The sequence below is a fragment of the Aedes albopictus genome, chromosome 1, assembly GCF_035046485.1.
Source record: "Aedes albopictus strain Foshan chromosome 1, AalbF5, whole genome shotgun sequence".
Classification (NCBI taxonomy): Eukaryota; Metazoa; Arthropoda; class Insecta; order Diptera; family Culicidae; genus Aedes; species Aedes albopictus.
In genome coordinates this window covers 325,779,373-325,805,074 of record NC_085136.1, presented here as the reverse complement: position 1 = coordinate 325,805,074, position 25,702 = coordinate 325,779,373, and the positions used below count along the sequence as shown (strand labels likewise).

At 39.7% G+C, this 25,702-nt stretch overlaps 1 protein-coding gene across 2 annotated transcripts in view; it reads right to left on the bottom strand.

The window, feature by feature from the left end:
* The window catches only part of LOC109402928 (uncharacterized), an 82,529-nt gene that overhangs the window by 19,995 nt on the left and 36,832 nt on the right, over positions 1-25,702 (bottom strand). For both annotated transcript variants that reach the window (XM_062847260.1, XM_062847261.1), the window contains exon 5: positions 6,844-6,960. In XM_062847260.1, the coding sequence (XP_062703244.1) occupies positions 6,844-6,960 (117 nt within the window). The remainder of the gene's footprint in view (positions 1-6,843; positions 6,961-25,702) is intronic.

Genomic DNA, 25,702 nt, shown 5'->3' with positions numbered 1-25,702 from the left:
TCTGACCGTTTCATAAGCCTCTGAGTATGGGTTATATTCCCGCTCTGTTCGGTGGAAATTTTTCGTCAAACGTAAAATTCTCCACTGGATCACTAAGTGTTTCGTGTGTTATCTCATGTTGGTTATCGTTCAGTCTGTGTAACCTCTGGCTGAAAACGATCTAGTGTCTTTTTTATTATGCAACCAAGTATGCTACACATCATATATGTGTTATCCAGAAACTAGTTCATTTGAGAGCATTTCTACATTTTTGATTAACTTTGGCCTCTTTCCAGGATACTCCTTGAACCTGAATCTCTGAGGAAAGTGGCCACTTATCCATTTCATTGAATTTTTTTTCGAAATGATATTTAGAATTTTTGTCGGCAATTCCTCCGGAGCTCCTTCGCCACTTTCTTTAGGAATTTCATTCGGTTGATTAAAAAAATGGCTATTTTTTCGCTTGAGCTTGATTGACCGCCCGTAGATGCTACTCCAGTATCGCCAGATCAGCTACACTCACATAAGGAACCAATGAGATGTCTGCCGGGGGCTAGCAGGCATCTTCAGTGTATGTGAGCGTTGATGATCTTCTGTTTTTAGGCGACAATGGCACCTGCCACGTCAGGATGCAGGTCAATGTGGGGAAGGAAGTGATGATTGCAATCGTTTGTATCCACATCACACCGAAAGGAAGTGATGATTGCAATCGTTTGTATCCAGAGCAGACCGAATATACCTCTGCGTCTGCATAAATTCATGCGGATGTCGGAGTGTTGGTGGGATATGGTTGACAGAGGGTTCACACATTGGTGTGTGGTTGCCAGGGTAAGGTGATAGAATTACCTAAGGTACACCGGGACAAGTTGAAACGGGTGGGGCAAGATGGAACGCGAAGTTTTGAAATAGATTCCAATAGAATTTGGAAATTTTTCCTTCTGTTGGGGAGGAAAGTCAACATCGACGAATACACCAATTATTTACAGCAGCATTCATGTTTGCAGCTTCAATGCTGAAATTCACTCTTTTTTATTAAACATATCTTAAATTCTAATAAATATATACATACATTTTGGTGTTAAATTAACGCCTTTTAGATGCGACTTCCTATACCAACTGTATTAGACTTCACTACTATCTTGATCTATTATCAGCCCGTGTTGCCAGTTTCACAGCTCGTTTTTACCACAACATTCTCCCACCCGTGAAAATGGTAACAAGGCTGATCGATTTTGCTACCGTATTCGCATGGAATGACTCATTTATCTCGATCAAACGGACCGCACAAAACGTCGCATCGTCACAGTGCGCATCGCTACCTGAATGAAAGAATACACTACGTCTACTGTAAACACGGCTCCCACCGGGATCGAAAATCGCACAAACTTTTTCTTTTGTTAGCATCACCGTTCCACACAGAGTTCCACATAATAGAAATTTGATAGTTGGTTGCCTTTTAAGCACATACATCCCGGTGGTGCATATTTTGGATATATTTTTGTTTCGGTAGTCTGTGTAGCGAAGACGACGAAATCTGCCATGTCCATTTAAGACAAATGATACGTGTCGTGCCACAGAAACTCGTATTCCATGTAGTGAGCTTGTATTGGTATTTTGCTCTACCGATATCTTTATAGAAATCAACTGATGTGCTGATATTTCTCGAAAGAAAGTAGGTGCACTGATTTGTTGATTGATATTGCAGGCACCTTGACTCGTAGAACTATGGCACACATTCTTCTGACACGAATTATCTTCTCTGTATTGCTTTATTACCGCCTCTCTCTTTAAGCGGAATTCTAGCTGAATTTTCCTCTTAGCTTCCTTAAACTCTGCATCGATTTCAGCTTCACGACGTTCATATTCTTCGTTTATACGTCGTTCCTCGTCCTCATAATGTTTGCGCCATTGCTTGCTCTCTTTCTCCAACTGCTCCAGCCTTTGTCTGGGATCCATGGTGCACTTATTCCAAGATACCCAAAATCATTGAAGATTGTTGGGGAGGAAAGTCAACATCGACGAATACACCAATTATTTACAGCAGCATTCATGTTTGCAGCTTCAATGCTGAAATTCACTCTTTTTTATTAAACATATCTTAAATTCTAATAAATATATACATACATTTTGGTGTTAAATTAACGCCTTTTAGATGCGACTTCCTATACCAACTGTATTAGACTTCACTACTATCTTGATCTATTATCAGCCCGTGTTGCCAGTTTCACAGCTCGTTTTTACCACAACACCTTCATTAAAAGATTGTTTGAATCACAAAGTTTATGTTATGGTAGTTCCATTACTAACTATCTAATGATGATCATCAAGATAACCCGCTGTTTCATCTTGTCCCACCCGTTTCAACTTGCCCCGGTGTACCTTATGGGTTTTATTATTCTAAATGAATTGAAATGATGCCTATATATATTTTTTTCATGCAACTAGGAATTTAAAAATCGACTAATCGACTGTGTTGTTTCACGCCCATGCTCCATGCCAGTGTGTTTTCAGCACGATGTGGGCCTCGATTTCTGGCCTATCCACGAAAAAACTCTCCTAGATTTAGTACATTACCTTCTCCTCCTTCGAGGGGAAATAATGATGTATGTATGTGTGTTTGTGTGTATGTGTGTATGTATGTATGTGTACAACTAAGGACACTCAATTTGAAAGCACTTTCCATTGGCATTTTTTTTTTGATTTTTGCACGAATCGAACCGAAATGTTGCATTATTGTTTGCTATTGAAAATGGTTCGGATCGGTGCAGGCGTTCCGAAACTATGACCATAATGATCTGGACCAGCACCGCGAAACTACACAAAACCCTATCATGCGACATATCAAATCACTCCAAATTTGGTAATCTTGCTCATAGTTGCCGAATTTTATCTTTTTTCTAGCTAAAACTTTGCAATATGGATATATTTGGTGTCGTAATCCATAAATGGTGACCAAAGAATCTAATGAACGTAAGCAATTTAATGACGTATATTTATAGGTCTTTTGATTTAATAATACGTCATTCTTGTAAAATTGAGTTAAATGTGACGTAAACAATTTGTGAATCGTGCATCATTACATTTCATATGACGAAAAATTCAGATAAATGTGACAGAAAATTACGTCTCTTGGGCTTTTAAATTTACGTCATATATGCCGCTTGTATATATGCATGCAAGTGACGCAAATTTACATGTTTTTTTTTTCTAAGTGTTAAGCTGCTAGAAATACAAGATGGCAGCTGTTTTATGCAGGTCACCGAAGAATCGAAAATGGCGGTCCAAAATACAAGATGATGACTCATCTCTCGAGCTAGAGTCTATTTAGTGGAGTTTTGAAACCTTACAATATGGGCATATTTGGTATGGGAAAAATGTCTTGAGCTCAAAATTTGAATTAAAAAAATCCAAGAATTCCGATGTTTTACTAGGTCTCTTAAGGTTGAAGGATTCGTCATTGTCATTCACTGTATTCCATTCCCCATTTGGAATACAGTGAATAGATTTTCATAACGAACATGTGTTTTTTGAAAAAGAAAACTGCTTTCGAAAATTCAATGATGACGGTGATATCAATGACGAATCCTTCAACCTTAAACCATGAAATATGACTATAATTTGTATGCGGAAGAGTGTCGGACTTCGTCCAAAACTAGTAACCAGAAAATCCTAGACGGCGTGCCAAATTCAATACGGCGACTGTTTTATGTAGTTTTAGATCTTTGGATCTCTTTAGTACTAGTAGAAGATATTCAATGTCCAACAATGATTTAAAAAAATCTAAATGACTTGAGTATTGTAGATTGGATATATTAAGGCATCACCGCTAGGTGAATTAATTAGGGTTTTTTAATTAATGATGTAGAGTTTCGAACTACTTGGGTACCCGCACCAATTCCCGGCACCTCACAACAAAACAAATCAAAATATCACTTGCCGCATATTTTCCAAACGCACTTCCGTAAGTAATCATCTCCGCAACATTTCCGCAACGGGATTCACAGTTAATGAGTTTCACTTTCACTCTGAAGCCACACAAGAGCTCTAAACTGTTATTACTCACAGACGATTGCACTTAGTCAGCACAAAGATGGGTGACGAAGGGATTTTCCATCTGACTTTGCTGGAAGTTCAGCACTGGTTCCGGGGATTGGCACTGGACTAGGTGCAGTGAACTCGTTTAAAATCAACTTTCTGGCAGAAAATCTTCACAACAATCATTGTCAACAACAAGTTCACGCAGGTATCTGATTGAGATGGAAAAAGTCGTTTCGTTGTGAATTTAGGTAATGTACAATTTTGTTTACCTGTAGTGCTGACAATGAAGTCCAATCCCCTATGTGCTATATGTGATTATCTCTAATCCATAGCTGTTTTAGATTGCGGGATCACACTACTGAGCACTACATACAAGATACTCTCTCAAATTTTATGCCGCCGTCTATCACCGATTGCAAGAGAGTTCGTGGGGCTGGATTTATGGGTGAACGCGCTACAACGGACCAGATGTTCGCCATCCGCCAGGTGTTGCAAAAATGCCGCGAATACAACGTGTCCACACATGACTTTTTCATCGACTTCAAATCGGCGTATGATACAATCGATCGAGACCAGCTATGGTAGATTATGCACGAATACGGATTCCCGGTTAAACTGATACGATTGATCAAGGGGACGATGGATCGAGTGAGGTGCGTAGTTCGAGTATCATGGACACTCTCGAGTCCTTTCGAAGCTCGCAGAGGGTTACGACAAGGTCGGATGGTCTTTCGTGCTTGCTGTTCAACATCGCCTTAGAAGGTGTAATACACCAGTAGAACGATTTTCACAAAGTCCGTCCAGCTGCTTGGTTTCGCTGATGATATTGATATTATATCTCGCAAGTTTGAGACGATGGCGGAAACGTACATTCGACTGAAGAATAAACCAGGCGAATCGGATTAGTCATTAATATGTCGAAGACAAAGTACATGATGACAAAGGGCTCTAGGGAGGAATCACCGCGCCCGCCACCCCGAATTTCTATCGACGGAGAATTCGTGTACTTGGACTCACTGGTGACCGCCGACAACGACACCACCAGAGAAATTCAGAGACACATTGTAGCAGAAAATCGTGCTTACTTTGGACTCCGCAGAACTCTACGATCGAATAAAGTTCGCCATAACACGAAGTTAACTATCAACAAAACGCTGATTAGACCGGCGGTAGTCCTCTATGGGCATGAAGCATGGACTTTACGTGCAGAGGACCAATGCGTCCTTGGAGCTTTCGAACGGAAGGTGCTACGTACCATCTACGGCGGAATGCAGATGAAAGACGGGACTTGGACTGCATCACCTGCTGAGGGAACCAACCATCGTCCATACCACGAAAATCGGGAGGCTACGGTGGGAGGATCACGTCATCAGGAAGTCGGATAGCAACCCGACTAAAATGGTTCTCGAGAGTCATCCGACCGGTACAAGAAGACGTGGTGCGCAGCGAGCAAGGGGGGCGAAATTTCAGAAATTTCTTCCTAATTCGTCAGTTGCAGTTCGTAAACTGCACCACAAAGTATCCAAAAAGCTTATCAAACATCGTAACAGTAGCTGAAAAACCAATCAACCATAAACTATTGATTGGCGCCACGACGGATACTAATTGATTCATTTCCATTCATTTATGAATTCTCTGTTTTCCGACCTATGAACCACCGCGCGCCACCGGCCGGCCGGGACTGCATAAATTTTCATATCAGTCCTGGTCAATTTGTACTTGTTCCAGCAGCAACGTGACGGTGCGACGCAGCGGCAACATCCGAGCCGTAATTTGCAACATGCACGCACTCCAAAAACTACTGAAAGAAGTGAAGTTGTTAAAAAAAACCTGCCAACAACGATTCGCCAATTCGGCGCTTTTTCGTATGACTTGGTTGCGGGCTGCCTGCCAAAATCGTCCTGTCAAAAAGTGGAACAAGCTTGCGCTAATTGAAATTAGAATTGGGCATTCGCCACCGTCGTTACCACCATCACCACCGGTCCTGCATTGTCTGTACTGTCGCGCATATCAGTTCCATATTTGGTGGGTTTCCTATTCATGTGGGGCTGTTATGCGATTACTGACAGTGGTGTAGTACTGTGTGCTATCACATTTTCCTGGGTTTCCCATCGCACTTTACTGCACCACATCAAAAGGCTCGCGTCCGATTTGTTCTCTCTATTATGGGCAGTGGGTATCCCGATCAGATGGAAATAACAAAATTTTAACAAGCTGTAAAGTTTGTGTAACAATTACCTTGATTGGATTAAAAAATTAACCATTTTTTTTTTAATATAATAATCATTATTGACTTTAATATGGGGACTTTCAGCTCTAGGGTGGTTTAAACAAGATAGGTTTAAATAAGCGTTTCTAAAAATAACACAGTTATAACAAGTTCTGTTATTTATTTTAGAATTTTTTATAAAAATCTTTGAAACAATCAAAATATCAAAAACCATCATGTTGTCAAAAATCTAACAAATTTTAATATGAAATTGTTACAAAAACAGAACAAATTCTATTAAAATTGTGTTACAATTATGTTATAAGCAAATATATTCATATTCAGCTCCAACAAATTTTGTTATATATCTGTTTGAAAAAATAAAGCGAAATTCGATATAAAGCCGTTCATACAAATAAAACAAATTTTCTTATCATTTAGTATGAATGTTCCCATATAAAATACTTAAAATAAAACTGTATCAATTTCTGTTGTTTCCAAAAGGAGGTGTCACACACAATGTTGTGACTTCATTCTAATCGGGATGTTCAGATGGTTATAATGATAATGGTTCGGTTAAATTATGGTTAACGCATGCAGTGCAGAAGCGTACTTACCCGCCAGTGGACACTTGATGGGCTCGGGGTTGATCTTGAACATACTGTAGAGTAGTGCATCGCCAGGGATCTGCTCGCAAAGGTAGTGCAACGTTTCGCGTCCCTTGCATCCCATACCTGTAGAATGAGCGGTGGGGATTTTTTGATATTTTGGGAAGAAGAAGATAATTTATTAGCGTTATGATCAGTTCAGACTTTTTTGGTTATTTTGACCAGAGAAAAAATTAAGAAGCACCAAAATACCAAACCAAAAAGCTATTTTAAAAGAACGAAAACTTCATTGTTCACTGTGGGCTGTTGGCTATTTGTACGTGATAAAATCTGGACAACGAAATGGCTTCATCAAAAGCAGTTAACTATAGAGAAGGTGGGAGACGTTTGCTGCTTCTGATAACATCTATGCGCTTGGATCACTTTCTAATCATAAGCTTACTCTTAACTCACATTTGATTTAACATGGAACCATAATCGCTCGACACACTCTTCAAGCACTCTCGGCTTACATTCGAGTCACTCTCGCCTCTTTTAATTTCATTCCCTACTTAATATTAATGCGCTTCAGAATCCCTCAAAAACTTTTGGATTTATTTTCGTCTTCTTGAAGTTACCTTCGAAAATTCAAATTGACTAATCTTCAGTACACTTTTGACCAACTTCCGAGTTAGTCATAACTGACAATTGACTTATCATAACATAGCTCTTTACAACCTTTCTTTACCTCTTCATTGTCGATATTCTCGAATCACTTTCAGTTCACCTTTGGCTCATTCCTAACGCATTCTTGATTTAGACTACTTCACTTCTCTCTCGACGTAACATTCACGGAGCCGCCAAACTACCCAAATTTGAGTTCTTTTGACGCAATTCCATAGTTTGGCCCAATAACTCAAATTTGAGTTAATCGATCAAACTCACTCTAGGTAGTTTGCCTTTAATTGGCTTCTTTAACGGTGTTGAGATAATTTCATATTCTGAATCTGCATATCACACTGAGCCGAAATCCAAATTTTCATGAATGTTGGTGCCCGGGAACCTACTTTAAAATCAGTTTGAAGTTTGTTTAGGAGCTATTTGTCGAATCACCCCTCGTTGCATTTTGTACTTAGCGGAGCTGTCAAACAGTTGTCCAGCTGTCAAAAGATGATTTCAAAAAATCTCTTTGAAATTGCTTTTAGGTACCAAAATAAGGTTCTAAAATCTGAAAAAATATCATAGTGGCTCAGAAAAATGTGCTCTTTCGTATAGGTAAAATCAAAATATCAGTACATTTCTCAAAATTTAAAACCCCAATTCCAGCAAAAAAAAAACTATACTCAAGAGTAGGTAAATTCAACCCAAACTTGAGTTTCTTCTACCCAATTCAGACGAAAACAGCATTTACCCCAAAATTGGCTTATTGAGCCAAAGTACTTGTACTATCTAACTATAGACATATAATTGCTTTCTTCTAAGTGGGTTGGCTCACTACCGGTTTTGATCTAATCACAGTCGATATTCTCGACTCACTTTAAACTCAACCTTGACTCATTCCTCACAAATAAATACACACTTTCTTCATTCCCTCTCAACTCACAATCACTTTTGAGTTACTCCAATCTACTCTTGACTCACTGTCGATCTGTAGAGTTTTCGTTAACGTCTCACTCTCTATCAATATTCTCGAGTGAAAACTTTCTTTCACTCTCATCTCACGAAACCATATGCATTCCTAGTAAATGTCAATTTACTTTTGACTCATTGTCGACTTATTCTCCGTTTTTATGATATGTTATATCTCGTCTTTCCAGCCAATTATGTCTAATGGTAAAACTAGAAAAAATGAAAAACTGGTTGTGAGATTCCCATTGACGACTGCAAAAAGCCAGCTTTTCTTACAAAGTATATACTATATCAACTCATTTTCTCATCCACTCGCTCACTCACCCTATCAATCCAACCATTAAACATCCCACTACCTGGACTAGTCACATATTAATCAATTCACTCCTTTTCTCACTCACATACTAGCTAATTTCTCTACCAACTCATTTGCACACCAACTCCAGTATACATTCACCAGTTCCAGTTCTCATCAATTTACTCACTCACAAGCTCATTCATTTATCAAATCACTTATTCATTCAGTCTTGGATGTTGATTACTAATATTCCACCAACTTACTTTCTCAACATCTCACCTATTAATTCACTGACTTACCAACCCACTCGTGAGGGTATTGAGGCCGCATGGTGAGCGGCGTTAGCTATTTTGTCTAAAGCCACTGAATGTGCGTTGATTCTCAGTCGAACCTTTTCATCAAACAATACAAAAAACATTAGGCTACTGGACGTTGCATGCGCTGTCTAAAGCCTGTATCCGTAATAATTGGGACACAGAAATACAGCTGTAACTCTGCAATAGATACATTAAAATTGCTCAAATTTGGCCTAATAACATCTTAAAATGTGTTCATTTCACCTACAAAATTTCATGTGAATCAGTGCAGTACTTTTTATTGTAGCAATGAAAGAGTAGAATGTACGCCATTGAATTTTGTACAGCCCCTACTTTTGCTTGTCTGCGCTGTAACTTTTGAATTTGTCAAGGGAAATAGCAGAAATTTTGAACACAAACCTCTCAATCTACATATGTTGCATGGGCAAAATTTCAAAAAAATCGATGCGGTATCAACAATTTTATAGTCAAAACATACATTGGGACTGATCTTGATTTTAGCCCCTCAGGCAGCAATTAGTCAGCACCCTTCATTGTTTCGATTGTACTATTGAAAGTACTACACCAATAATCATCAAATTTTGCAGGCATAATATACACATAATCAACTAACTTCTGTGAAAATTCCATGAAAATTGGCAAAGAAATTCAAAAGTTATGAATAGGCAAACATCGCACATGAAAAACACGAAAAATTGTCACTATTACTCACCCCTATCAACACCAGTAGCTTTCAAACTAATTGATCAAAGTTGATGAAATTTTGCAAGAAAGTGTCTCTATAAGTATCATAACTGCTAACGAAATTTCATTATTACCATCACAGAGCTTTGAACTGTATCGTAAAAGAACCATCTTTCATGCGAATGAAAATTGGTCATGATTGTACAAAATGCTTAAAACCACGTCTGTTTGTTTTTCATCCACAGTTAAAAGTAATGCATCGATTTTTATGAAATTTGGCACAAATAATAAACATACACCAAATAGTTCTCAGTCAATTATTTGGCCATTTTTACCAGTTTATTACATAGCTACAGCCGTACTTCTGTGTTCCAATTATTGCGGATACAGGCTTTATTTCTTTCGATGAGTGTGTACTTTGGTTGAAGACAATGCTAGACGAACATTTGAAAAGGGCCTATCTGCTTTGCGTAAACAAACATGTTTTTGTCTCTGTAGGGCCCATCTGCATCCACCCACGCACATCAACACCCTTATCAGAAAGAGTGTTCTTCAAGCTATCTGTTAAGGTTGTTGATGTGCGTGGGTGGATGCAGATGGGCCCTGCAGAGGCAGAAACATGTTTGTTTACAAAAAGCAGATAGGCCCTTTTCAAATGTTCGTCTAGAATGGTTGATGTCTTTCCATATAGCTTTCTGATCATCTCACTTCCTTACTACCTCGTATGACTGGTCTCAAATTCAATCACCTATCAACCCTTTCATCAATCGGCCTCACATACTATTTAATCAACTCACTTGAGCATGAGCATGAGCATGAGCATGAGATGACCGTACAATTCGTAGTTGCTACTCCGTTACTGATCAGAACAGTCAACATTGCACAGGGAACCAAATGGATGGGGCCTGGGTGTAGCTTTCCATCCTCAATGTGCAATTTTGAAGGTTCAAAACTTTATATTGTCAGTACCGACGCCGGCCACGTCCTTACGGTCATCGGGGGAAGAGAAGGAATGTTGGTGTGACATCCGTTGCTACTAGAGACCGTGTGTACCTCCGCATCCCCACGGTTGCCACAGGAAGGAAGTTTGTTAGTGGGAAGGGAAGGGATAGAAAGTTACATAGATCTGGATTCACATTGGTAAGTGATGTGAGCTATGCAACCCTTGATATGATTTAGTCTTCCGCCAGCCGGCTGTCGGAAGAATACAATAATTTTATTGTATGTTTGTGTATTAAATTTAATTATATACCGGGTATGAATAATTTTTAAACCACGCTTATGACGGATCAACTCGTAATAACGCACGTTTTTTTTTTTTTTACTTATTCGTTTATTTGGAAGGCTCGGGCGCCACGTGGGCATAACGGAGCCAAATCTATTTTGGTTTTACAATTCTACAACTTTACATTCTAATAAACAATTTCATATAACACTATTTTCTATCTCTGACTAATCTGATATGTCGGACTTTGAACCGATTGAAGATAGTCGTGATGCGCTTCTCTGTTTTTTATCTTTGTAAGATGATATGCTCCTAGACGCTTTTACCTCCAAATCTCGCTTCTTCTGCTTTTCCGTCTCGTCTTCTACGCTTATCGCCGCAATCCCATCGTATTGAGCATAGAGCTTGCCATTCGATCTCCACATTCTTATTGGCACTTGCTCAGGCTTGGGCCCCGGTGCTGACTCCTGTTCTCTCATTTCCACATTTTCTTCACGAGTTTCGATGTCTTCCGCATTTGGAACCTTGTTATTCCGGAGCTCCGCCACCTTATCGTTTTGCACCGATGCCACCTCTTTCACTACTCCTGCATACGTAACCGATGGTACAACATCCACGACCTCAACCGAACGTTGATTCCTTTTCTTCGGACAGACGTTCATCTGATGCCCCGTCTGGTTACAGATGAAACACTTGTCTTTGTTTCCGGAGTAGAAAACATTCCCTCTCCAATTGAGGAAATGCAACGCTGACGGTATTTCCGATTTAACATCCATATACACTAGCGTGGTTCAAAAAATCGTTTTTGCTCCACACCGCTTATTCGATTCCTAACCAGATTATATGCCTTCTCACAAAATTTGAGCTCATTTGGTTGAAAATTGAGACTGCACAAGCCCGTCAAAGTTTGTATGGGAATTACTATGGGAAAACGATGTTTTTCATTCAATCAACCGTAGCATTTCCCCAAGTGCCTTAGTGGGTTAGTCGACCCTTGGTAATCCTAGGCTACTCTATCAGCTACAACTTTGCCGAAGACCGTATTCAAATCGGACGCCTCATTAATTAGTTACCGATTTTTATCCAGAATCGAAATCTTTACTCATGATGGTTAAACTATTCGGTGGGCATCACTGCATTCTGCAGTGGAACATAGTAGCCATGATTTCAGTGTGCTATCTTTGGCGCCATATGCAGCAATGTTGCCTGCTGGGAAGCTGGAGGATCATAGCTAAAGTTTGCCCAGTTGGATACAAATCTATAACTAATTAATGAGGCGTCCGATTTGAATGCGGTCTTCGGCAAAGTTGTAGCATATAGAGTAGCCTAGGAGTACCAAGGGTCGACTAATCCAACAGGGCACTTGTGGAAATGCTACGGTCGATTGAATGAAAAACATCGTTTTCCCATAGTAATTCCCATACAAACTTTGACGGGCTTGTGCAGTCTCAATTTTCAACCAAATGAGCTCAAATTTTGTGAGAAGGCATATAATCTGGTTAGGAATCGAATAAGCGGTGTGGAGCAAAAACGATTTTTTGAACCACGCTAATATACACGCCGCGAACGCCGTTGAAAATATCCAACTCGGTATCCGCCGGGAATTTCTCCCGTATCACTCTTTTGACTTTTCCGTACTTCCCTAGCACCAGCGATATCTCTTTATCGGGTACCTCCGGTGGCAGTTCACACACACGAACGTACTGATAATTACCTTCCGCATCTGATATTTGCACAACCACTATCGTCCCGTTTGCATAATGGAAACGAAGTGGTTGTGCATTGTTCTCCAATGCTGCCCTGAATGCCTGTTGATTTTTTAGCTTGAGATACACGCTGTGGTCCTCTGCTCGCCGGTACAGGGTATCCATGTCGCTGATGCTGACATCCAAACTCTTCACGAATTTCGCGATCTCGTCATAGGAAGGCCGCACAGAACCCGTAGGAAATGAAAACTTGACAGTGTTCTTCACTTCAACCATCTCACTTTCTGCAAAATGCTTTTCGAGTCCAGCAAGTAGCGATAAGCCGAAACAACACACAGTGACCGTGAGAGAATATTCTGCAACCGTTCTCGTCGGCAGATGAAAACAGACTGACGCACGTTTTATCTTATCGTTTCTCAGTCAGAAAATAAACTGTATGCAATTCCGTTTAGTGTTACTGCCAATGCTGAAAAACCGAAACCCGCGCCGTAGCTTTACGAGAAAACTGGACAACTAAACAAATAAAATCGTTGCACTTGAGTTTCACCTATGTTTTTGTATTACTTTTTTTTCGCGTTCCCGTGTTATAAGATTGCGGATAATAAAACCGTTGTACATATTTATTTTCCGCGAATGTTCGCAACGCGTAATATAAGTTGAAGGTGTGATGAACAAAAATACATTATCGTAAATGTTCGAAAAAGAAACCGAAATTATGGAACTCGGCACGAATAAATCAACGCGGAAAACGTGGTCTACTTGTCACTGTATCGTACGGTAATCTTGACCTTTCTAAAGAAAGGGATACTTCGCCGTTTTGATCGCTGATTGCCTGTTTGTAAATCTGAAATAGAAAAAAGTATTAAATTGTGATACGTTCTCCACTGTTATATTTTTGAAAATTGTTATTTATATATATAGGTTAAATTTACCTCTATCCCTCTGAAACAAACGATATATTAGCAGTGAAAAATAAATAGAATTAAAAAATAAATAAATAATGTAAAAAAGTACACCAAATCTTGATCCTGGAATGTTCCTGCCTTTAAATAAACCGGGCTGGAAAATAGCAAGATCAAAACTTGAAATCGTAGATCTTACACCGTAACGCACCATTCCAAGGTGATCTACCCACGTTACTCTACTGAGGTACTAGTCCAGACAATGCTGAAATTCATCTATGATTAATTTTAAATTTTGTTCTGCATAAGCTTAACGTGCGATTACAAGTTGATTGTATAACTCCAGCAATCTAGACAAGAGAATGGTCACCACAACATGCTTCTAATGGCTTTACAAATGACACTTACCATCGCCATTTCTTAATAAGTTCGTACTGCGGTAGAAGAAAATTTAACATCATCAATATTGAGACTTTGATAACCTTTCAACTGATAACAACTCAAATTCATGACGTTATGTAAAAAAAAAATAGAAATAGCTAGCTAGAAGTAGAGAAAACGAGTTTTTACAATGCAAATTTCTAGGTCTAGGCTTCGTTGGCCCTTGAGCAATTTCACATCCTGTGCCGCGCATTCATATCTCATGCCATAAAGAAGGATCCGTTCGTGCTGATGAGCTAGCAGATATCTCGTCTGAGCGTAGCCCTGCAATTTGTGTAAACAGCTATGATGTCCACCAGGACCGGGAGAGTAAACAGCGCGATCCACCAGAACCAAGATCCTGACTGTTTCGGTTATCCGTTTCCAGCCCTGAGATTCCGTTCCTCACCAGAATCACCGCTCCTACTCTTCGGGTGGCTTCCGGCGAGACTCGATTCGCTCCAAATTCACTCTAACAATAGTGTAGTTTTCGTGGAACAATGTGTTGTTGACCAGCAGATGGAACGGCAGTTGCATTCATCAACTTGAGTGCATTACAGGTGGCTATTGTAGACTTATTTGATGATTAGTTCACTGTGGACGAGAAATTGCATTACCTTCGTCTATCAATTTCAGAAATTGGGGAATCAGCTCGCTAGCAAAGCACATAAACTCTTCAACGGAGAACAATTTTAGGGATCCAGGCTGAGTTTCCCTGGACGACTTGAGCGTACGAAACGTTCGTTTTTGTTATACTTCGTAGTATGTAGTTGACTGATGTCGCCAGTAGCTCCTCTGAAGCAGATACAAGTACTGTGGAACCATAAGGAGGTTGTTTCCAACGGTCTTTTTCTGTACTTCAACTCCTGAAAATGCTTGAGCCTAGTGGGACAGTCCTTGTAACGTGTGGTTCTAGCTGTAATTTGTACAGCCGATTAGCTAACGTTCTTCGTTGAGTTGCTCTGTCCTGGGAAACTGCATTCCGAATTTCCGAAGTCTAGTAAAGTTCACCAGCTAATTTTGCTGGTTTTTGCTATGCTGAATGCATCCAACAATAGTGGTCATCACGTTCAAATGTGTGCGTGTCTCTTTTGTAGATGTAGTTGTGAAACTTGGAAACAAGTACACTCTTACTCCGGTTATTTAGCCGTTTTACCCAAATCAATTGGGTAATATTTGCAAATACAATCTGATTAACCTTTTAATTGGAGTGCATTTTTGTGCATGGAACAATTCACGCTTGTGTTCGTGTGTTGAAATGTCACTTATTTCTATACAAATTATTTAATCAACTCACTTGATCGTTAATTTATTCAGTCAACCACTTATTCTAATAATTACGTCACTTAAAAACAAGCTCACACACACTCACCAAATCACCGACACACTGACTCAGCAAGTCACTTGTTCCTCACTTACCAAATTACTAACTCATCAACTCACATCAACCAGTTTACTCACTGTTTCAGTTGGTGACTGGATGAGTTCGAAAATTAACTAAGTGGGTGAATTTGTTTGTAGGTGAGTAAGGTTGAGGTAATTTAGATAATAATGGATTAAAATAGTGAAGTCGTTTGTTGGTGCTTAAGTGAGACGCAAAACTAATTTGTTAAGAAAGAAGTGGAATGATGAGGAATTTAGTCAGTAAAGACGTGAGTTTAGGAATTTGTCAAGCGAGTACCTAAAATGATGAATGAGTTATTAAATGAACGGCATGATTGATGTGTCACTCATATAGAAACGCACCTGCTGTTCAGTTCACATACTAACGAAGCGACTTACCTACCAACCGGCTCACTGACGCGTCTAAACCAGCAACTCACTTACGAACTGACTCATTTATTTACAAAATCACTCACTCATAAACTCACAATTCACTAATTACTTCAAGTGCGGGTAGAGGAAAATAGCTCAATAATAGCATAATTTGATATTGAGATCAAAATGTGATATTTCATTGATATAAGAGATAAAAGATCTAAAAATAATAACTGAAAATTACTCCTGGAACATCATCATTAGATCATATTAAGATCTTTAAAGATCTAACTAATTGCAGCAAGCTATTCATTTGATCTTGATATATCAAATTTTGATATTGTTCAGATATTCTAGGAACATTTCTCAGATATCTTTTACCCCTTATATCAATCAAATCAATATCACGTTTTGATCGTCTGTACTTCACCTCTACACGGGTCAAATGAGTAAGTCAATTTGCGTTCCTGGAGAGTTACTTTATTTATTTATCAACTAACTTCCTCATCAACTCACTTTCAACAATCAACATATTCATTCACCTTCTCACGTCCTCACTAACAAACGACAGCACTATTTCACTTCATCACCATTTAATTTTCCCCCAAACTCACTAACCAACCAACTCAGTGAGTGAGTTAGTGGGTAAATTAGTTGGCGATGAAGTGACATAGTGAGGTCGTTTGTAAATAAGAACGTGAGACCTTAAGAAGGTAAGTGTTTTAGGAAGGTGGTGAATTCATCATGAAGAAATCAGCAAATGAATGAATTTTGGCAACTGATAAGCGAGTGCCTAAGGTGATGAGTGAATTATTTAAGGCTCAAATATGAATCGAATATTATTCGAAACTTAATAGTCACTTTTCTCCAGAATGACGAAAAAGTGAACAAAACCACCGTGTTCGATTGTCACAAACAACAAACAATCGGACATTCTTATTTTCTTCGATTTGTGGATCAAATTGGGGAAAAGTGCTTTTTAGTTCTGGAACATTTCCTATTCTCTATTGAGCCTTAACGGTAGGGTGAGTAAATAGAAAAAGTTTTTGAACGTTGAATAAGTAAATCTAGTAATGTCAATTAATTAATTTCTGCTCAATTTTGCTCAAGTCACTCGGTCAGAATTCTGACAGCTAAATAGTTGGTCTATATAACAACGCATCCATATTTTTTTCTTATTTTCGCTCTGTTACACTTGAAACCTTTTGGAATTCTCCGGTAAAAATATGTATTTTAGTCAAAGTACTAACTATGGTCGTTAAGTTTCATCAAGTGCATATGTGGTAGGAAGAATTCACGAAACTGTGTTTTCGTGAACTTCGAAAAAGTTGTTGATCACGAAACAATTTCTGTTCAGGTGAAACATCAGAGGATGCAAAGAGATACCGAAGATGACCAAAGAGAAATTGCAGAAGGATTTCAGGGGGTCCTCAGGAACGTTTCAGGGGGTTCCAAAGGATTTGAGGAGGTATCAGGTGGTTTAAGGGTCGATTAAGGGAGTCTCAGAGTCTTCTCTTGGGATTTCAGGAGTTCCATAGGCCTGCAGTGGGCCTCAGGGGTGTTTCAAGGGTCTCAAGAGTGTTCCAGAGGGCCACGGGGATGCTTCAAGGGGGCTCCGGGTGGTTCCAGTGGGTCTCAATAGCATTTTAGGGAGTCAGGGAATTTCAAGAGGGTTTCAGAGGTCTCAGGAGCTTTTCAGTGGGTCCCAGGGGTATCATGGGAGTTACAGGGGGTCTCATGGGCATTTCAGGGTGCGTCAGGGGCTTTTCGAGTAGTCCCAGGGAGTTTCAGGTTTCACAGGAACTTTAGGGGGTCCAAAGAGCGTTTCAGGGGATCCCAGGCAGTTTCAAAAGAGTACCAAGGAAGCTTAAGGGTTATCTATGGAGTATCAGGAAAGCCCAGGTGCTTTCAAGGAAATTCCAAGGGAACCGAGGGGTTCTTTGGGGGCATCCATACAGGGGGCGTTCGAAAAATCTTATTTTTAGCGTGACGTACTAAATGTATGCCCCCTTTAAGGCTCAAATGAGAACCGCATATTATCCAAAACTGAAAAAGCACTTTTCTCCAGAATGACGAAAAAGCGAACAAATCCAGCTTGTCCGATTGCCATTATTGACTAAATAAACAATTGGACATTCTAGGGTCTCCAGTTAGCCTAGTGGTTAAGGCTATGGATCGCCAATCCGGAGATGGCGGTTCGATTCCCTTTCCGTTTGGAAAAAAAACTCTCGACTTTCTGGGCAAAGTGTATCATTGTGCTTGCTTCACAATATACAAATTCATGCAATGGCAGGCAAAGAAAGCCCTTCAATTATTAACTGTGGAAGTGCTCAAACTAAGTTGAAGCAGGCAAAGTCGCGATCGGGATGTAGAGCCATAAAGAAGAAGAAGAAAACATTCTTTAAAACAATCTTATTTTTTTCGACTTGTGGATCGTTTTGGGGAAAGTGCTTTTTTTGTTTTGGAACATTTTCCATTCTCAATTGAGCCTTAAGGGGTTTCGTGGGCTTTTCAAGGGGGTCCTAGGGGGTCTCTGGATTGGTTTAAGGGGTTTCCGGCGTGTTTTAGTGGGTCTCAGGTGTGTTCCAAAGGGCCCCAAGGGGCTTTAGGGGGTTGCAGAGGGTCTCGGAGGTGCTTTAAGGGATCTCAGGGGCGTTTCAAGGGTACTAATAGGGGTTTTTCAGGTGGGTTTTAGAGGTTTTCTGGGATACTTTATGTTAAGTATTGATACGTTCCCGAAATCTCAGTAATCCCTTTGAATTACCCCTGAACGCCCTTAAAATGTTCCCGAAGCCTTAAAATTTTTTAATCCTTTGCAACACTTTGAAACACCCCTGACATCCATTGAAACGCCCTCAAAAGGCTCCTGAGGCCCCTCTAGAAAAACCCTTGAAACTTCTTGAAACGCCCCTGAAACTACAATAATTCCAGTTAACGTCCTTGAGATCTCCGGCACCCATTTGTAGTGCCCATAAAACTCGTTTAAATAACCTTAAACGGTTCCTGGAACCCCCCTGAAACGCCCCTGAACCTCTTCAATCCCGTTGAAACTGAAATCCCAGCAATAAATTTGAAATGCCACAGAAATTTCTTGGGACGCCTTTAATAGGCTCTAGGAACCCCTCGGAAACCCTCGAAGCGCCTCTGAAATGCTTTCAAACAACCCTAAAACCTGTTAGAAAACCCATAAAATTTTCCTCAAACTTCCTGAAACTCTATGAAATGCATTGAAATACACCTGAAACTTGCCCTTTAAAGGCTCCTGTGACCCTCCCTGAGCAACTCTGAAAACTATCGGAAACGGCCTTAAAATCCTCCTGAAACTTCAAAAACAACCCCCTACAATGCCCCTGAAGCCCTTTTGCACCCCTTATTTCGGGCTGTCGAGGAGCTTGACCCCAAATCAAATGCCCAAAAGCAAGACCTGATCTGGCAAATTAAGTCTCACTCACTCATTTGAATGTCAGCGATGTCAAGTCGCAAAAAATCATCGACCAACGCATTCACTCCTTTGACTTTTGTGACTTTTTTGACAGTGAATTCGTGCATTGGACCATGTTGAGTGACTGTATGGCTCACTGAACGTGACTCGAACAATTTGCAAACCATGGAACCGGAAAGAAGTTGGAAAAAGTGAAGTGAGTTTCAAAAATAACCAGCCTCTATCAATGCATGTGATACAAAAGAAAGCTTTAAGCCTTAATCACCGAAAGATATTCAGGTAATGAAATCAGATTGTGTTTACTGATTCACGTTACTAAACTGAATACTCGCGATGAGAAGGTACTCAATGAATGGGCTATGCCAAAAGCTCCCACAAATCGGTTCATTATTCTAGGTTCATTATTACTACATTCATCCTGGAGAGTGCTCAACTATTTCGACAGCTCTTCGCTAGGCACTTTGTGACTACGATACTATATATTCTTCATTTTCTCCGCTTTGGTTTTGCCTGTAACGGTTACCTTTCAAAAAGGGCCCATATAGCCGAGGCGGTAAACGCACGGGTATTCAGCATGACCATGCTGAGGGTGACGGGTTCGATTCCCGGTCAGTCCAGGATCTTTTCGTAATGGAAATTTCCTTGACTTCCTTGGGCATAGAGTATCTTCGTGCCTGCCACACGATATACACATGCAAAATGGTCATTGGCAGAGGAAGCTCTCAGTTAATAACTGTGGAAGTGCTCATTGAACACTAAGCTGAGAAGCAGGCTTTGTCCCAGTGAGGACGTTACGCCAAGAAGAGGAGAGAGAGAGGAGAGGAGGTTACCTTTCAACCGACAAAACCAGAGAGAATTAAAAAAGGTTCTTACATGCACAAGCAACTTGCTGAGAGCAATGTTTGACAGCTGCAAATTTGCTTTCCATTTTTTGTGAGCGTTATTATCCACGGTGGCATAAAAGTGCTTTTTGGGCTTATAGAGCTATTACTCGGCCAATATAGAGCATATCAGCTCTACAATGGCATTGTATTAGCATACAAGGTAAGTAAATAATAGTAGCATGTAATTAAAACTCCAACTGAGATTTATACTCAACAATACTGATCCTAGGCACTCAGATTGAGTAGTGATTCATTGTGCCATCATTTGTTGTTCATCGCTCGATGTTTAATGACGTAACAGAAGCAAATTCTTAGAAGCAGACTCGCTATAGGAGAGCGTGAGGGTAATGCAATAATTAAGTGAGTGTTTCCCATGCCTGACATTGTCTTGCTCTCTTGTTTTACTCTGCATTACTTCTGGTGTAATTGTAACTTATTCTCGATTTACTTTCCAACGGCATAATCTTAATCACTCCCCAGTCTCCACTCACTCTTGACTGACTTTCGATTCATTCACGACAGAATAGCCCATAGATTCATTCTTGATTCACTCTCAAGTAACTCACACTCTACTGGTCTTTCATGTACTTTAGTCCATCTCTTTACGCACTCACTCTCAGCTTACTTTAAACTTACAATCAATAAATTTGCATCTCAGTCTCTGCTCAATTCTTGGTTCATTTTCAAGAGCGACTTACGACAAATTTCATTGGTTCATTCGTGCAATTTTCTAGACTTACTCAAACTTAACATGCTTTCGTTAAGCCGTTCGACTCAGTCTCAATGTACGTTCATTTATGCCTTCAATCCTTGAATGACGAAGCAATGGAATTATTCTATCAATTCTCTACTCACTTTTGACTAACTATCAACTCGCTCTTGCTCTTCTGTCTTGACTGATTCTTGCTTCTAATAACATACCAATTACACAGCGTAACAAAAATTAACTATTGGTCTGTCTCAAGAGCAAACTAATGTGTCTCTGACAGATTTTGGGCCACTGAATCCGAATCCGGGCTCAGATTTGCTCCAGCACGTCACAATTTTGAGCTATACCTCGATTTATAGGACAAAATATGCGATCTTTGGCTTTTTAGATTACAAGCCGTTAAGCATAAAAATATATTTTTTTAAGCAATCAAAATGTTCAAATGAAATCTAAATTAACGACTCATGCAAAATATTTCGGTTTACCAAATCGAATTTGATAGTTTTAAGCGATTTATGTTAGGTAAAACGAAATATTTTGCAATTGACCATTTTATCTTTTGATTGCTTAAGAAAAATATTTCCATGCTTAACGGCTTGCAGTCAAAAAAGCCCAAGATCGCATATGTTGCCCTATAAATTGAGGTATAGCTCAAAATTGTGACGTGCTGGAGCAAATCTGAGCCAACATTCGGATTCAGCGGCCCAAAATCTGTCAGAGACACATAAGTTTGCTCTTGAGACAAAACTATGTTGGCATCTTTTTGTTATCCAATAGGAATTAAGCGTATTAGAATTGTTATTAGATTTAGTGTTAAGTTTTGCGTCGAGTGAGACAATTCGTTAGAGATTAAGAAACTATCATGTAAGTTATTTATAGGAAAAATGAAGTGTAAAATACTAAAAATATATTCTATTCAATATAGCATTGAAGCTGCCGTAAAATACGCTGCTCTCAGTATGTCGTTTCACTAATCCGGAAGAAACTCGCGCCAACAGATTGATTGATTTGTCTTTATTGAAGAGACTTTCAGCCCTTGACTGGTTCGTCTCTATATTTTTCCTTCTTTTGTCCAGATTTTATACCGTACAAGCCTCCATTATATATGGTTATCAAAGCTTATGCACAAAACCGCCGCAAAATACACAACACAACTGTTCTACATCTATGGTTGGTTATAATTGTACGGTAGACGGTGGTAAACAAGTACATAGAAACGAAAGCCAGAAAGATATTTATAGATAGATAGATAGCTAGGCTAGGCTAGCCTAGACCAAGCTAGATAGTTAGATAGATAGACAGATAGAGATATACAAAACAGTTGGTAGGTAGTGCCCCAAAACAACAGTAGAATCTTTGATGTGATGCTAGCTGAATTATTCGTGCTCCTTTGAGCGTTTTCCCTAATTGATTTGCACAATTTACGATGCACACACCGTCATCGTCGTCGTCGCTTGCTGAATGTCCTGAATTTTCATTTGTATGTGTGTTTGTGTGTGCGAGTGTGAGTGTGCGTGCGGGCAAGGTTGAATAATTCAACTAGCAGCAACCACCAGGAAGCAGAAAGGCACCACCGACCGACCGACTACAAGCAAGTTTACGGAGAAATGACTAAAACGAAATATGCACTGGTTTTATTCGGAAAATTTACAACCACTTCTCAGAGTCACGAGCTCAAGAGCTTTCCAAAAAATCGAATCGGTATCAGTCGCAAACGCACAACAATTAAGTTAGACTGGAGGAAAATTGGCACAAATTCGGTCAGCCGTCTTTTTACGTTTTCGTTCGGGTTCCGGAAAATAAAACACTCACATTGCATTTCAGCACAAAAAAAAAACGAAAGAAAAAACATGAATACACAGAATCAGTTCACAAACACGATAAACAGAGAGAGACACACAGGTTGATGATGGAGCACGCATGGCACAAGAGAACAAGCATAATAATCACGTTGATAGGTTCCCAAATCATATTTACGTTTTAGTCATTTAATAGGGGTTTTTTTTTTCGAGGAGAGGGTGGAAAACGGGAAAAAAACTAAGGGAATTGAGGGGGAGGACGAAATGAACAGGAACTGAAAGAGACACTATATTCAACCAATCTAATGACAGCTAAAAACTCCGGACTAATTAGAGTACAGATTAGTGTGCGGGGAAGGGGATAAGCAAAATTGGTGTACCATATAATTAACTATTGAAGCCGTTTTTTGGTGTGTTTCGGATTGGAACTATCCTTCGTGGGGAGGCTGATATTCGCATACTGAAATGAAGCTATGAAATCGGATGTATTTTTGCGAACCAAATTTGGTTTGCTCTCAATGATAACTTATTTACTAATGAAGTAATATATTACGTAACACTGTAGAATGCGAGTAAAGTATAAAATAAGGTGATTCTATGGGGAGCGGACCTGGTATGATGGTTAGAACACTTGACTATCACGCCGAGGACCTGGGATCGAATCCCACTCCCGACAAACTCACAAAATGTGAGTTCTTCCTTCGGAAGGGAAGTAAAGCGTGGGTCCCGAGATGAAGTAGCCTAAGGCTAAAAATCTCGCTAATACAGATAAACAAACAAGGTGGTTCAAAAAATCGTTTTTGCTTCACACCACTCATTCGATTCATTATCAGATTCTATGCCTTCACCCGAAATTTGAGCTGATTTAGTTGAAAATTGAAAGTGCACAAGTCCTACAAAGTTTGTTTGGGAATTACTATGGGAAAATTAAGTTTTTCATTCACTTGACCGTAGCATTTCCGAGTTGTGTTAGTTGACCTTTGGTACTCCTAGGCTACTATATCAGCTACAAGTTTACCGAAGATCACATTCAAATCGGACGCTTCAGGTATGTGGCAGGGGTTTTCAGATTGTGCACCACGACGCACTTGATGCACCTCAAAACCATGACAAATGCACTGTGGCACTTGAACAATTTTGACTTCACTTTCGAATTCATTATTTGTGTGATGAAAAATCAGACGAATTAATGTGAACAAGGGTGACCCACTGCAAACATATTGGAAGATGCTACAAGGGACCGAAAGAAAAAAAAATGCAGAATGAAACAGATGATCGCCGAAGATATTTTGCATAAAAGAGCACTGCAATATTCAACTGTAAAAGTCACGTGAAATTCATGGCGTTTGGTAAAACTTTTCACAGGTATTCACGGAGAATGATGGAAAAACTACTCAAAGTTTTCGATTAAAAGATGACGTTTTTCCTTGCAAGAACTCGGCAATGTATCTTCAAGAACACATTGAAAACTTGTAATTAAAAGGCACAGAAGGGCTAACTAACAATTTAAGAGATGAATCTGCAAAAAATCGCATTCTGATTAGATTTGAACCCACAACACCGTATTCTCTAGACCGGCACTTAAACCAATTAAGCCATACAACCGTTTCGAAAAGTTATGGATTTGCGAAAAAGAGAGTCTTTGTAAAGCCTCGTGGCCGTGGGGCTAGCGTCATCAAGCGTATAACCGTACCATGCCATGGTGGTTTAGGGTTCGACTCTCGCTTCGAGTGATGAAACTTTTCGCAAGAATGCTTCTTCCTTGTATCCACTGGTGCTCGGAATGTGTGTCGTGTCCGTTGGCTAGTGTCATGGTGTCTTTCATGGTGTGAGTTCGGAGTCAGTTTGACTTTCTATTCCGCAGAATCGTTATGTGGCTTAGTTGGTTAAAACGCCGGTCTAGCTAAAACGGAGCCGTGGGTTCGAATCTCACCAGAACGCGATTTTTTTTACAAATTTATCACATTTTTTTAATTACCAACATTCTGTTCAATTGCAAATTCTCAGTATATTTCAGACATTGCCAGTAAAAGACAACATCCTCCTCTCCTCTTCTTGGCGTAACGTCCTCACTGGGACAAAGCCTGCTTCTCAGCTTAGTGTTCTATGAGCACTTCCACAGTTATTAACTGAGAGCTTCCTCTGCCAATGACCATTTTGCATGTGTATATCGTGTGGCAGGCACGAAGATACTCTATGCCCAAGGAAGTCAAGGAAATTTCCTTTACGAAAAGATCCTGGACCGACCGGGAATCGAACCCGTCACCCTCAGCATGGTCATGCTGAATACCCGTGCGTTTACCGCCTCGGCTATATGGGCCCTTCAAAAAGACAACATATACCACTCAATAACGTCGCAATCCAACTTGTAGAGATTTGCTAGAAGCTCTCTTTCTACAAGTAGAGACAATTTTTGCGACTTCTCAAGGACTTCTTAATGAAATTTCTTTTGCCATTTACTCTCATGTTTCTTCTTAAATTCAGTAAGGAGCTTATGTTGTAATTCCCTCAGGAGACCTGACTTCTATAGCTCCTAGATGAGTTTCTTCTAAGATGCATATATGTATAATGCATAATATAAAATAATGTTTGTGTAATAAGGGCTGAAAGTCTCTATAATAAAGATAAAAGACACGGACACCGTCTTCAGCCAGAGGCTGTACAGACTGAATGAAACTAAACATTAAACAAGGGACACACGGAGCATGCACCAGTGGATACGGAGAAGAAACTATTCTCACGAAAAGTTTCATCGCCCGGAGCGGGAATCGAACCCTCACCCCATAGCATGGTGCGATTAGAAGCTTGGTGACCCTAACCGCACGGCTACGAGGCTCCACAGATAAATCAATCAATTGTATTTAATCCCTAAAGATAGATCCAAGCTTTTTTTTTTGGGTTTTCGAAAAAGATTATTGCAAAAATTGTTCCTAACTTCCTGAATTCTTGAGATTTCTATAAGTAATCTCGTAGAATTGTTGTTTCCTTAGAAATTGTTCAAGGATTTGCCCCTTCCAGGAAGTCCTTTGGAAAATTAGATACCTTTAGTGAATAAATTTCTTTTGAGATGTAAATTCCTAAGCTTACTATAAGTAAGCTCGTAAGATTGTCGTTTG